Below are 14538 nucleotides of genomic sequence, written 5' to 3' on the forward strand. Positions count from 1 at the left end.
TTGAAGAGTTAGGAACCCTCATTGGTCACCCATGGTTAAGGAAAAAAAACACATGGGTTTTTTTTGTTCTCCTGAAAACAAATAACTTCAGTATAGATTTTCTGTTGTGATCACAGATTAGATTTGTGAATTGAATTGTGAGTTGAATTTTCAACTGGTGATAGGATTAGAAATACTGATTTGTCTTATTTTATTTTGTAGATGCTTCAGAAACTTGCTGTGTGTTTACCACGTGTTCTGCCAACCGGCTTAAGAGGGGACTTACCTGTTCTTTCATTAGTCCAGCATAACATTAACTTGAACTAATTATTTCTCTCCACATGGCCTTCCTACTAGTGTCAGCTTATCTTCTGCTGACTCATGCTCAGGATGCTCCGGTTGAGAATGAGACGCTGTTCGAAACACTGACGTCACAAGTAGGATTATTCAGCAATAAAAGTGAACACAATTCAACACAGGTGAGACTTCCTGGCACAAGCCAACAAATACCTCAGACAATCATCATAGGAGTTCGTAAAGGAGGGACAAGGGCTTTGCTGGAAATGTTGGATATTCATCCTAATATTGTGGTAGCAGCTACAGAAGTCCACTTCTTTGACTGGGATGAAAATTATGTGAAAGGAATAGACTGGTATAGAAGTCTGATGCCATGTTCTTATGGAAATCAAATTACAATTGAGAAAACACCAGGCTATTTTACTTCACCACAGGCTCCAGAAAGAATTCATGACATGAATAGCTCCATTAAACTGCTGCTCATTCTAAGAGATCCCACTGAGAGAGTTATATCTGACTATACCCAAGTATATTACAACAGAGTAGAAAGCCACAAGCCTGTTCAGCTTTTTGAAGATATTGTTATTAAGAATGGAGCACTTAACACCAAATACAAAGCTATTCAGAGAAGTCTATATGATGTTCATATGGAAAAGTGGCTTAAGCATTTCAGTTTGGATCAGATTCACATAGTGGATGGCAATACTTTAATCAAGGACCCTCTTCCTGAATTACAAAAAGTTGAAAGATTTCTAAATCTTCCTTCCCGAATTATGTCTTCTAATTTTTATTTTAACCAAACTAAGGGATTCTACTGCATTAGAAGTGATGGAAGAGAGAGATGTTTACATGAATCCAAAGGGCGCCCCCATCCTCTTGTGAACAATACTGTTTTAGAGCAACTGTATTCTTACTTCAGAGAGCACAATGCAAAATTTTACAGAATGGTTAATCATTCCTTTGACTGGCATTAATGCCTTTAGAATCAATGTTTCTTAAAAAGGGCCTGAAACAAATTCTTTCAAACATATCATTCTAACCAGTAAAGATTCGTATTATGAGAATTTAACATACTAGTTATACGCTTCATTGAAATAACACATCTGTTAGCTCATTGAAATAGTACCCTTTATGTTGGGGATAAATGAGTTTCATGTATTTGTATGATTACTGAGAGTCATCTTCTGAGCTTCTTTCGCCCATCATGCAAGTACATTAACTTCAGCGGACTTATTTCAGATCTGTATCTGTTACAAGATTTGTGCTGGTTTGGAAAAATGACTGCTTCTAACAGTGTAAAAAATGTAAATATTTGAAGTGGTATTATCCTAACTGTTCTGTATTTTTTGTTGTTAGTATTTTTTATATTATGCACAATGATAGTGGTGTTGATTTCTAGAATTTTTCATATAATAAGCTAAATTATATATTAAAACAGGAGCATACATCGTGGCTCCAATAAATAATTCATCCTCTGTTAATATGCTGAAGTTCTTAATCAATTAATAATAAAATTAATCCATTTGACCTATGATTTTGAATAGGTGAACTAGAAGCTCCCTGTCTGTATATCACACTCATATTATCTTGGGTTTGGAAAATAAAAATAAAAATCTTCAAACAAAGAATATGAACTGTTTGAAAAAGCTTTAAGTGAGAGTTCTGAATGTAAAGAAATGAAATGATCCCAGGTAACCTCAATTTACACTGTTACTTGATACACTAAGAACAAACAAACAAGTCAATGCAAAAAAATTATTAATATCAACAACTGTACAAATATTTGATTATATAAATTATGTCACTTTGCTCTTGAATGGAAGAGATCTTCATTAGTACTACCACATTAATCATGTTTGTATTCTGTGACTAGTTATTCTATTGCTCTCCTGGCTTTAATTTACATATCTCCTTTGACACACTGATTCTTGTTAAAAAAAAAAAAAAAATTATTTGCTTGCTCTCCAAAATATGGAGTATTTTCATTTCATCATTTCTAATGCAAATCATGGGATGTACTGTTTTATACTGTATCTCAGACACAGTGTTCAATATACTAATTATGACATACTCAGATTATATGTAAAAACCATACCCATCTATACACCTGCATTAGGATTTTTTTTATTTTTAATATCTTTTTGTTTGACAATATTGTGCTGGTCTTTTCTCCTTTTTCAGGTAAACATTTTCTTATATATCAGTACCAAAGAAGAAAATTAACTTGAAATGTTAAAGATGATGCCAGATAGAACTACAGATGCAGATGTGCTTGTTTGACATTGATGTGCTTGCAATGCAGAACCTCTGGTGCACCCCGTAGTAGAAGCACTCGTTAGGTGGATTCTTCTTTAAGCTTCTCGACACTGGTGAGCTGTAGTTGTGTGGGCCCAAACTCCACCTAAGTCTAAGCCACTGTGCTTCCTACAGGAATATGTGTTCCTAATATCAGATTCAGTCTTCCGCTTCAGAGTCTAAAAGGTATATAATGCAGCACTAAGTTTTAGGCTTCTAATACTTCATGAGGGGGCTACTTAGATGTTAGGCAGGTAGCAGTATTCCACTGAAGCTGGACAGAGTCAGACCCAGACAGGTTATATGGAAATAACCTTTATCAAATATTCCCTCAAAAATGTAAAATGTTAATATAATAAATCTTATTCTTTTTCTCTTCTGCTACTTGTATGTGCATATATAAGAGAAAAATATGCATATAATTAGCATATAATTAACTTCCAAAATTATCTTTCTGAAGTATTATTATTTACTACATCTCTGATTTCTACAGATGGCCAAAATTGTTATTTACTTCTTCTGCTTTTCTGAGATTGTGGCTTCTTAATCATTAATATTTATTAGATCTGGGCACTACTCAGAAGTACAAAGTTGATCTGAACCAGGTGTGGAAAGAACGGGATGTTTATGCTGGTATTGTACCATCTCTACAAGAACATTGGATAGTTAAACTGTAATAATTACAGTTATGTAGTCTAACAGTACCTTCTTTGTCATTTGTCAAGTAAAAAGTTAACCCAGAAAAATTCTGAACTCTGAATCAGCAGGTGATTTATATTTGACGAACACTTTGAATTTTGTGGCCACAATTTTTTTATCTGATAACAGAAGCCCCAAATCCAGATTCCCTGTATTGTTTAATATAGCCTATTCTTTCTGACCAATGCAGTCTCAGTGATGAACGGAACTCATTCCAGTCCATTAAATTCAGAAGTGTTGAAGTATTGAAGGTAGCAGCACACCAGCAGTTCATACCAAAGATTGTAGTTTTTCTTTCAGCATTGCTTTCTGTTTCTTATACATTCCAAAACTTCCCATATTCTTTTTGAGTTGTTTTTTTTTTTTCTTTTTGATGATGATTCCATTTAATAGCATTGAATATGAATAAGGTTGTTTGGGGTTTTGGTTTTTTTTTTTGCAAAAATCTAATTTGAAAACAACGTATACTTTAACAAAGGTTTCAGGTAGTTGCCAGTAACTGAAGAGTTCACATGTCTGTATGTCACATTCAATTTCATAGGCTTCCAAGAACAAAAAAAATTTAAAAAATGGTAAAGTCTTTCTATATTTATGGTTGCAGGCATTAAGCCTTTCTCTTTCTTTGATGTTTACAGCTAATCTTTAAATGAGTTGAACACAGGAACAGCAGTTGGCAGAAGCTGTACGGATCTTTGAAAATGAAGGTCTTGCTGGAATTGATCTGTATGGATTAGTGTGTCTACTTCATTCCTGCTCAGCATTTTTGGAAAGAACAGAGTTGATGGAATGAATTCAGTGATCATTTTAGAGTTTGCTAATATCAGAAGAAATAGATTATGCATATGAAAATTTGGGAGAGGGGTTGGTTGTTTTGGTTTGATTTTACATAAATCAAGACTCTCATCTGAACTTTGTTTTTGTAAATGGTCTACAAAGATGCAACTTGACCTCAGCGTAACAGAATTCAATAAATATAGCAGTCTATAATTTAACATTACAAACTGTTTCAATCAGTTTCTCATTTTGTGGTTTGAAAAATATTATTTCATGAGGTACTGACCTTCTCTGTTCTTACTGTCTTCAAAAGATAACACTCCTTCCCTCATCCTCGAGGGGGATCAGATCAACTTAAGGATCCACCGACCCATTCTTTAGTAATACTGAAATAAAAATAACTCAGTTTTTGGCACTTGGAATTCAAAACTAGTCTAATTTTGGAAAGAACTATAGGCTCACCATCAGTTTAAAGATGCCATGAACAATTTAAGAAATTACAAATATTTCTCACAAATTTCCACAATTGATAGCAAACCATAAAGTATCTTCCCCAAATTGGTCATCAAAGGACTTTCATCTCCTTAACTCAAGAGGTGTTTGTAGAAATAAATTTCATGTGGGAAGGTTGCTTAAGGAGATCATGCAGTTGTTTTAAAGGTTGTTGAGAGCATCTGAATCAGATGATACAGTCACATGTGAGACCACTGCAGAATTGATGATGATTTGAGCAGCTCTGATGTTGTTTTGCATCCCACAAATATTAAGCCTTCACTTTAAATACTGTTCTTTTTCCTTTTTTTTTAGTTAAAAAGCCATAGTATATAGTTGCTTTGATCTAATAGCACTGAAAATTACTAATAACAAGCTACCGCAGCTGTTAAATGGATCAGTTTAGCCTTTGCCACAATAAGCAGCTCACTCACACTTTATACCTAGACGAGTCTAATACTAGTATTTTTTTATATGGGCTATACATATTACCTATAGTACATAAAGAAAAAGCAGTGGGAAAATTAAGAGCTAGGTTTTTGCCCCCAAAAGCTCCTAGTACTTAACTAATGGCAAGAAAACAGAGAGGTTCCTCTATTGCACTCACACACGTTATTTTACCAAGAAGATGGTTGGATTTTTTCATTGTCTCTTCCTGTATCTCGCTGCTCAAAGGCTTTGGACTGACTTCTGGTCTTTTCTTTCACAGCTTTTACAGTTCCTCTTAAAGAATACCTGTTAATGCATGTCATTATATGCAGCTACATAACATCAACTCCTTCAGTGTCCTTTTGATACAAAGCCAATAGATAATCCTATCAAATGCATTGAAGAAAGATTAGATTGACTACTGTAGGGAAGCGCATCTGCGTACAGTTTTGGGTCTTCATACACATTTCATGAGTGCGTCAAAAAGAAATTTAAAAATTGGGTTGCGTCCAGCAAGTTTGACTGCTTAGTGCCTTTGTCAATTCAGATGCTTTCATGAGTTGGACAAAAATTGTAATATTGTCATAATCCCTATAATTTCTTATTTAATCTTTGTGGTCAAAACCAAAAATATGGGTTACTACTTTGCTTTACAGGAGCACAGTTTAAAAAAGAAAAGAAAAAGTGAGAGACACACACCTCAATACCTTGAGGCATAGTATGACTTGCACAATAACAATATGCACAATAACATTTCCTTGCAGAGAAAGGAACATTTAAATTATTTAAGTAAAGGTTATACTACTGTAGATTATTAATTTCTGTACTTGTGGATTTGATCCTTCATTTCCTCCAACAGTTTGAATTTTATCATAGAAATGAACAGACATACTGGAATTAAAATCCATAATGATTTGCCTAGCACATTAATCATTACCAGCAGTTAATGGCCAATATTTAGTTACTGGCCAAATAATTTCCACTTCGATTATTTCAAGTTTCAATGTGACTTACTAAATTGTTTTTGCGATTTTATAAACCAAATTTAAGAGTTAGAACCACAGTGGATGAAAAGACTCTGTAGTATCATTCTGTGATTACAGAGGAATTCTCATGTCTTTAAGGTTAATTAACGGTGGCATGAGCTTACTGCAATTCCTGAAAAATTTTTGGAAGCCCAGGTACTAATAGAACTGCCAAGTATAAATTCATACTTGAGGTTGAATCTGCTACTTAGGGAAAATACAACAGATTAAAACAGACTGACACAAATCATAATTTCCTGGTAAAATAGAAGTGATGCAAAATGTACAATGTTTTTTATATATTAGCCCATGTAACAAGTACTATGAAGTCTGTTTTCTGACGCAAAATGGTCTTACGTTGTATGTTCTTTTAGTTCCATCACAAAAATCTCTCAGTAAGTGTTTAAAGAAAAGCATCTTAAAGTAAACTCTTTACCAGTGGTATAGGTACAGGTACGGGTTTTCTCTCAAAGGACATTTATCTGGTTTTTTATTGTTTCCTCTGAGATAAAAACGTGGTTTGAGTCACACTGCAATAAAAGTAGATAGTTTTCGTACCAGAATTAAGAATATTACTTCTGTTTATTACAGTTCCCAGTGAAGAACATTTTTATATAGGCACTGGTAATAGTTTAACAATCTCTTTGTGTTTTCTCTCTCTTCATTAGATAATGCAACTACGTTATATCTTTTTCTTATTCTGAAGAATGTTGCTCTAAACTCCTGTTACTCTAAAGCATTGACTTACAGATATAAATCAGATGGTAGTAATAAAAGGGAAGCACAGGTAATTAAGAATCCATTCCCTTTGCCACTCAGACTGGCTAAGATTTTCTTATTTTTTAACTCTTTTGATGTGAACATTTTGATTCATTATAAACTTTCCATTAGGAATGTATCAGTCAAAATTGCAACAGGAAAAAATAAGGCAAGAGCAACTAGAATTCAATAAAACCTGAGTTGAAGGCCCTCTTCTGCTAAATATTTGGACATAATATGGCATAGTTACAAAAGAAAGTTATAATTGGCCTGATAAAACAATGCACAGGACTAAGTTACATGCTACTCCAGGGATTTATCTAGGTATTCTACATGCCTAAATTAGTTTTACAATCATTAGGCTATTAGGGACATATGTGAATATACTTTTTCAAAACACTGTATTTCATCTTATCTTTCTTAATCCTTGGGTGAAATGCTGCAGTGCTACTAAGGCAAATTGGATGGGAGGTAACAATTCTCTACATTTAAGTGTTGGCATTTTTAAATTCCTTTATGGAAAATTTGCAGCATTAGATAGAGTGGTTTTGTTGTTGATTTGACAAGGACTGTGAGCCTAGAAAAATGCTGTGCAACTCTCATGAGAAGACTGAAGATCCCTTTTCTATATTCTACCAAGATACAAATCTACAACTCAAGACAAGTGACACAGATGGAACACTGCAAACTGCAGGGGCTGCGTTGCTGCCTTGAGTGAAGAAAGATTAAAGGCTCATAAACAACATCTGCTATAGTTACACACGCATCACACACAGCTTGCAAAATACACTCAGTCTGAAAAACAAGCAGGATCTACAGCTGCGCACTAACGTGATGCTGTTGGAGGCATACTGAACCAGGGGCAGCCGTTCCAGTATGAGCTATCAGTAACTTACTATTTGTTGTATTAAAAAACTGAAGCTTGTTTAGGCCATGCTCTAGACACCTTCTGTGAGCTAGTACCATGTACTGCTCTTAATATTTTCACCTTGGAGACAAGGGGCATGTATTCTTAGATTCAAAGTAAGCTTCAACCATTATGTGTTTGCCGGACAACCCATGTTTATGTGATTGAACTTCTTTGTCAAGTGTACATATGACAAAATTAATAAAACAGATTAACAAATTCTCTGGAAAAAAATGGCTAGTAGGTGATATACTTAGGGCCTGTTTATGTACAGTAAGTTCTGCTGAACAGGGTTCAAGTAAACTGTCTTTCATACTTTTCAAAAGTAAACTTTCTGTGTGTTTTCATTCCCTGTGATTTAGGGAGAGGAAGTCTTCTCTACATTGTTTAATAACAAATGTGGAATTTTAAAATTCAAATTCATCTGAGAAGTTAAAATATTTTGGTTTCAGTGTCTAAAATAGGAAATTACCATTCAAAAGTTACTACATTTTTAGTAGCATTAGAAAACTGTTCACTTTCTTTTTAGGTTTTGTATGTCTTGTGTTGCACCCTCCCGCCTCTCCCTTGAAAAAATATTTACATAGTGAATACCCTTTTTGCCAGCTGATTTCAAAGTTATATGGGCAGCGTTCACAATATTAATCACTTGCATTAAAAATACTAAGATTAGGTAGGGTAATAGCTAAGTCTTACATTTCCACATGAGTGGAAAAAATGGCATATGAAGTAAAACTGTGGTCACTTAAAATGGGTACCTGCTGAATCATACCGAGTATTGCGTACTCCAGATTATAGAGAGAGATCAGGGCTATTTCAGCCATCCAGATGACTGCTTGCAACATATTTTGTGAGTTTGGAAAGAGTGGTTTCCCCCTTCTATCAAACAGACATTCAGGCTTCAATCTGAGAAACATCTTTTTTCCAGTTCTTAGGGTGCTTTTGTGGAAGTGAGCGGTTAGGTGCCTAAAGCCCAGGATGTTTATTTCACGTAAATGAAACTTCATTGCCAGTCACCCACTATCTTTGATTTTCTTCTCTATCTATAAATTCTTCTCTGTTTTTTTTTTTTTTTTTTCATTTATTAATGAATTATGGTTTTTATCTTTCATGGAATAAATAGTTTTGATCGTAAACTTAGTTCTCCTGCTCTGAGAAAAGTAAAAGCTGAAACATACACTATGGCTTTCAAAAGTAAGTAAGTTTTGTCTCTATGCTCTGTTAGTATGTCAGGGCATCAGATTACAAACTTGCAAGCAATTAAGACAAAATAGCCAATCTAACACATATAGTAAGCATAATAATTCAGGATATTTTTTGAAGGATAGGAAAAAAATTCACCTTCCATTTTAAAAAAGAAGTATTTATTTGATATTTAACAGAAGCATTTGGATTCATGTGCTCCACTAATGTAAAGTGCCACTGACTTCAGTCAGCTACTGTGACTGCAGTAAAACTACTCTAATTTGTAGCTAAGGATCTAGCCCAAAATGTATATATGTAGAGAATCCTACTTCAGTGTTAGGTGGCTGATGAACCAAATGAAATAACTGTACTTTCTGAAACATCACTGATCACTTAATATCACAAATTAAACATTTGATAGTAATGCTAATATAGAAGCTATTTCTCAATTTGATTTTTCTATAGAAATTTTAGTCAGTGATAAGCAATGAACTGTATTCTCTAACTTCATATATAAATGAGTTTATTTACTGCGGGGGGATGGAGGGGGAGGCATGAAATTCCTTTATTTTCATCACTGGCCTCATTCTGTCAACACATCACCCAGATTGCTGGATACACACAGAGATGCATTCTGGCAATGCTAGGAAGGGACCTGCATTTCCTGCTCTCTATTTCAACTTATTAGTAATATGATGATGCTTCTGGCACATCTGAAATAAATTAATATTGGATTAATTCAATTCAAAGAGGTGTCAGGAAAACATATCAGACATTCATTCATCACAAAGTTGAGACCAATATGTTTAAAAAAAATGAGTACCATAGTAATTACGTTTACACGTATAATTGCCTAAAGCTGAGCCAAATGACAGAAAATATTCTAACACTTTCCAACATGTCTTCAGTGCTGAGCAAGCCTGCTGATTAAGTTCATAAAATAAATATAAATGTAATATTTTCAACACTAACATTAACACAAATACTTGTTTTTAATTAGTTCTGTTTTACTTCAGAAAGCATTTTATCTGAACTACCAAAAGATTTTTTTTATTGCTGCTGATTCAAAGTTGTGTTCACTGACCATTGCTTTGCTGTTCACTGATGATCATTTAGATCTTTTTGAATATCAAGGGATGACAGTGCAGGAGTATTTTTTCAAATGGTAATAGGTTGGGCAAAAACAACTGCCAAACTTTACATAATAGCCTCAAGTGTAGTACTGGTTGAAAAATTGTGTAATACTATATCTAACCAATTTATACATAGTGTAATACAACGCCAAACGCAAGAGCAATGGAAAGCATTTTAGCATTTACAGTACCCTATTGATAAGAAGATCAAAATAAACAAAACAAATAGGAGACAGGTTTTGTAGCCTCTGACCAGGAAAAACTATAAGAGATATAACTCTTGAGCTAAGGCTGCAGGTCTGAACCATTGATTTGGATGTGCTGTATTCTGATATTCTATTTACATTACCTGTCTTCAGTAGGAGCTCAGACACAGTTATATCCTGCTCAAAGTAAGTAAACCTGTCAGAATTTCACTGGATGTGAGGATGAGTTCGGATTTACTCATCTTGTAGTCATGACAGGCAAATAAAATATAGAGAGAGTTATAAAGATACCTTTAGCAAAAGAGTCTCAGCATATTTAATAGCTTGCCCTTCGTGCATTTTACAAGTGAAGAACATAAAAAAATCTTACTTTTCTGAAGTACTTTATATCTTATGATTTAAAATAAGCAAGCATAATAGCCTCTCAAAGATTCTGAAAAACACTGTGAAGTTAACTGAAAAAGTCAAATTAATAATTTTTCATAAGCAATGTCGAAGGCAAAGAGTGGTGACTCTTCAATAAGATTAGAACATTTCTGCAGTGTTCCTTCCTTAGCCTGCTACTTTAAATCATAATTACTTACAGTGAAACAATTACTACTAAAAGTATTATTGCATAAAGCTTTTTGGTTATAGGAAGAAAGCATATTTTTAAATATACTAAATTTGTGACACATTTGAGCTCTGGAGGGAAAACATTCCACACCCCCAGTACGCCAGAGGAAAAGATACTGTACACTTTCAGCTTATTCCATTTCAGAAAGCCCTCAGGCCCAAAATCTCTCTCTCCTAACAGTCAAGATTGAAATGGAATACAGGGCATCAGAAGCTCAAAAATGCACTTGGGATGCAATCCTCTTGGGACTTTAAATATTAACTTGAAAAATCTTAAACCTTGGGCTACCAGGGAGCTGAGAGAGATATCAAAACATTGTGAAGAGCTCACGCTCCCTTCTGCTAATCTCTCCTTGCAACAACACATAACTACACAGTGAACCAGCTGCAGGCGACAGATCATTTATGCAAGTTGCCCAATGCACTGCGTGTATTTCTTTAATCTGCCTGCCATTTCACAAAGATATGCATGGCGACTATCATCAGGGAATTCAAACAGAGCTTGATCTCATTTTCATCACAATAAAGTTAACGCTGGCTTCAGGTCCTTGATTTGCCACTTCTGGTCAATAATAGCACGAAAACTGCACAACCTGCTGCCCTGCAGGAATGGTACCTCATCACAATTTCAAAGGCCTAGGGAAATAACACTTTCTTCAGACCTCCTGCCTGAATCAATCATGATAAATTAAATCTGCAGGGATTCTGTTTTAGCTAATCTTGTCTTTTTATCACGTACTTCAGTCATATCAATGGAAAACAATTGCATGTCATCTTTAGTTGCAACTCGATATAGATTATGCTAACGATAACTCAGGCCATCTTGCTCTCAAACTCTCAGTGAGTCAGACTGTGCTTTACATACCAGTATAGGAACTGAACCAGACCCTTGTGAGACACAATGCTAGGCAAAAACAGGCAAGAAAATAAGTAGGTCCAAAAGTACACTGGCACCATCTGCCATCCCAGGTGGCTTAGAAAAGTCAGTCAGTCCCAAAGAAATGCAAGACTGAAAGAGAAATCACAGGTTTCTTTATACTATTCAGATTGATTTTACCTTTCATTTTTAAGCCTTCGGGGTGTTCTGGTGTCATATATCCATGCTTTTCTCTACAACCAGAAAACATAGGCATTTTCTTTAGTTAAAAAATAATAAGCCGAGATACTTACATTTATACATTCCCAAGCTTCCAATAGCTGAAACTTTTGGGGAAAAAAAGAGCAATTACCTTGAGACTTGCACTTCGAACATGGGAGCTGGCAAAGTTGGAAAGAGATTCGTCACACACTTCTTTATAGCTAATTAGCTGGAAAACTATCTGGATATGCAATATCAGAGAGAAGATTATGCAAAAAAGTGGTAAACAATTATGTATCTCAGGGGCCAATGTCTACTCATCAGATCCTCATTTAATTTTACACTCAATGGCATAATTCAAAGCCAAATTCCTCTGCTACTTTAATCTGAATTTGGCTTGTGGTAGGAACGTGTAACATTTAGATCAAATTCTATGAACAACCCCTTTTGTCAATCTAGGGGATATATTCTTTTGTAATAATAGCATTATATATTCCTTACAGCCTTTTTTTCTTTATAATGAGATTTCCTATTCTTTAAAAAGATTTGTTCAATGTTTTAAACACAAACTCCAAATTTTCAATCTCTGCCCTATAGTGTTCTTTATATTGCTTAGATTTTTTGGTATTACTCAGTCATGAAGCTTTCCTACATATTTATGCAAGAAAGGAGTTAAATCAGAGTAGAGGTATATTCACGCTCCAATGCTGTCAGGCATTCTGCTTATAAGAATGAAGTATAAATTACATAATTTAGTAAATGTCTGATTTGATAACGAACATACTTGTGTTTTCTTGATGAATTATGCCTAGAAGTTAGTAAGTCTATTATGAATGGGAATGACACCAAGTTTGCATTTATAAACCCATTAACAAATGAAAGATCAATATTTTTAAAGTGCTGGGAAGCAACAATTTCACAATAATCTTGAAGTTTATCCTCAAGCAAATACCTGTACTCTGGCACTTTGTAAAAAATTACCATGTGAAATTTCCTTCTAGTCTTTGGAAGCCAGCAGTTTATGCTGGTAGATCCTAATGTCTCCTCCATCCATACCTCAATCACTGTGACCAAATAAATGACGAGAAACAAAATTGCTTCAGAGCTTTTTGTAAAGACGAAGGACTATTTTTTCTCTTCAAAGCTCCAGGTTTACCAGCCAGCTGTTAATTTACTGTGACTTCCTTCAGTAGTTAAATTGGATGCATTTGGGACAATTTCTTTATGTGATGCTATAGAATTTTAAATAAAAATCAAAAAGCCACACTCCCTTTGCAGACAATACCTCTAGATGTGAACCACCATTAGCATCCTTTACGTACGTCATCCTGCACCAACCAGTACATCATCACAAAGACTGTACTATTCCCTAAGCAGCTCCCTGAACTGCGCAGACAGAACACAGCCATACTGTTCCCTACACCTCTGCTATGGGCAAAGCATCCCCGGGGACAGGTAGCCTGTTGTCTGTAGTGATGCATCAGTGGTGATTTATCAGTCTGATTACTGATAAGCCTTGACAAAGAATATGGAACAGAAAACAAATTCTTTTCCTCATTTCTTAAATACAATGGATCCGTGTCTTTCAATAATGGGGGTAGGGCGGGGCAGGAGGGGGTGGGGAGCGGGAAAAGAATCAAACTCTTGGGAGCATCTGAAAAGAGAGAAAGAGACATGCATTTATTTACTCCAAAAGCAGACATTTAATAGAGCTTCTGTGCTAAGAGGAATTTCCAACCCCACAGTAGAATGCAACATTAAAAGCATTCCTGTCATAAATGAGGGATATGAAACAGTGCCCCTATTTCATGTGGAAAAAGGAAAAATTTCTTGTGGTAAGATGCAGATTTACTTAGATGTTGTGGGGGGTGGGGAGGTGGAGGTGAAGTAGATCAACAAATGCTAAGTAGATCTTTTAAAAAGAGAAAAGAAATAATAAGTTAAACAGTAAATAAAAAATTGATGTACCATATAATGAGAACATTAGACAGATAAAATTAAGTGGGTTGCTGTTTCTCATATATTTTATGGAAATATATTATTTGAGTGTGTTGAATCTCATCCATTACATTGTTATTTTTAGATATATCAGATATTTTTTTCCTCTCAAGATTAATCCATGTTGCTTGAATACTCACTATAATGTAAATAGAATACTGATGGGTTTAGAAATATTAATAACTTATTTTATATAATATGCTTCTAATGATAGAAAATTACAATATGAACATCAATGACCAAACATGTTGAATCTGATGCTGAGCCAATAAGAACATTTTTGAAACAAACTGAAGTAATGGTGGCTGTTCTTGGATTTTAAAGATACATCTTAGCTGTATAAGTTTCACCCAGTTAATTAGAATAACTAGCAGTCTGAGCTGACAGCTACAATTACTTTTTTTCCTGCCACAGCAATAGTTTCTTATTTTTTTCGATAGGTAGTTGCTTGTGTTTCTTGCAGGAAAGCAAAATAGAAAAAATAACACTTCAGAATTAGCTTTAGTCAAAAGGAAACAGTCAGGTAGGAATTTTCTTCAAGGAAAACTAAGTTTTAATCATAAAGATCTAATTTTTTTTCAAGTATTTTTGCATCTGTCTGTGTATTATCTTTACTCATCAGTGCCAAACGGGCATGCAGGATTTTCTGGGTGACCAAAAAAATTCT

At 34.6% G+C, this 14538-nt stretch overlaps 1 protein-coding gene across 1 annotated transcript; it reads left to right on the forward strand.

Annotated features, from left to right (window-relative positions):
• Positions 1 to 209: 209 nt before the first annotated feature.
• Positions 210 to 1250, forward strand: LOC141472218 (heparan sulfate glucosamine 3-O-sulfotransferase 1-like). Its single transcript, XM_074159088.1, has one exon. It carries the CDS (start codon positions 321 to 323, stop codon positions 1248 to 1250), a length of 930 nt encoding a protein of 309 aa, XP_074015189.1. The 5' UTR covers positions 210 to 320.
• Positions 1251 to 14538: the final 13288 nt, after the last annotated feature.

This window comes from Numenius arquata, chromosome 15, assembly GCF_964106895.1.
Source record: "Numenius arquata chromosome 15, bNumArq3.hap1.1, whole genome shotgun sequence".
Taxonomy (NCBI): domain Eukaryota; kingdom Metazoa; phylum Chordata; class Aves; order Charadriiformes; family Scolopacidae; genus Numenius; species Numenius arquata.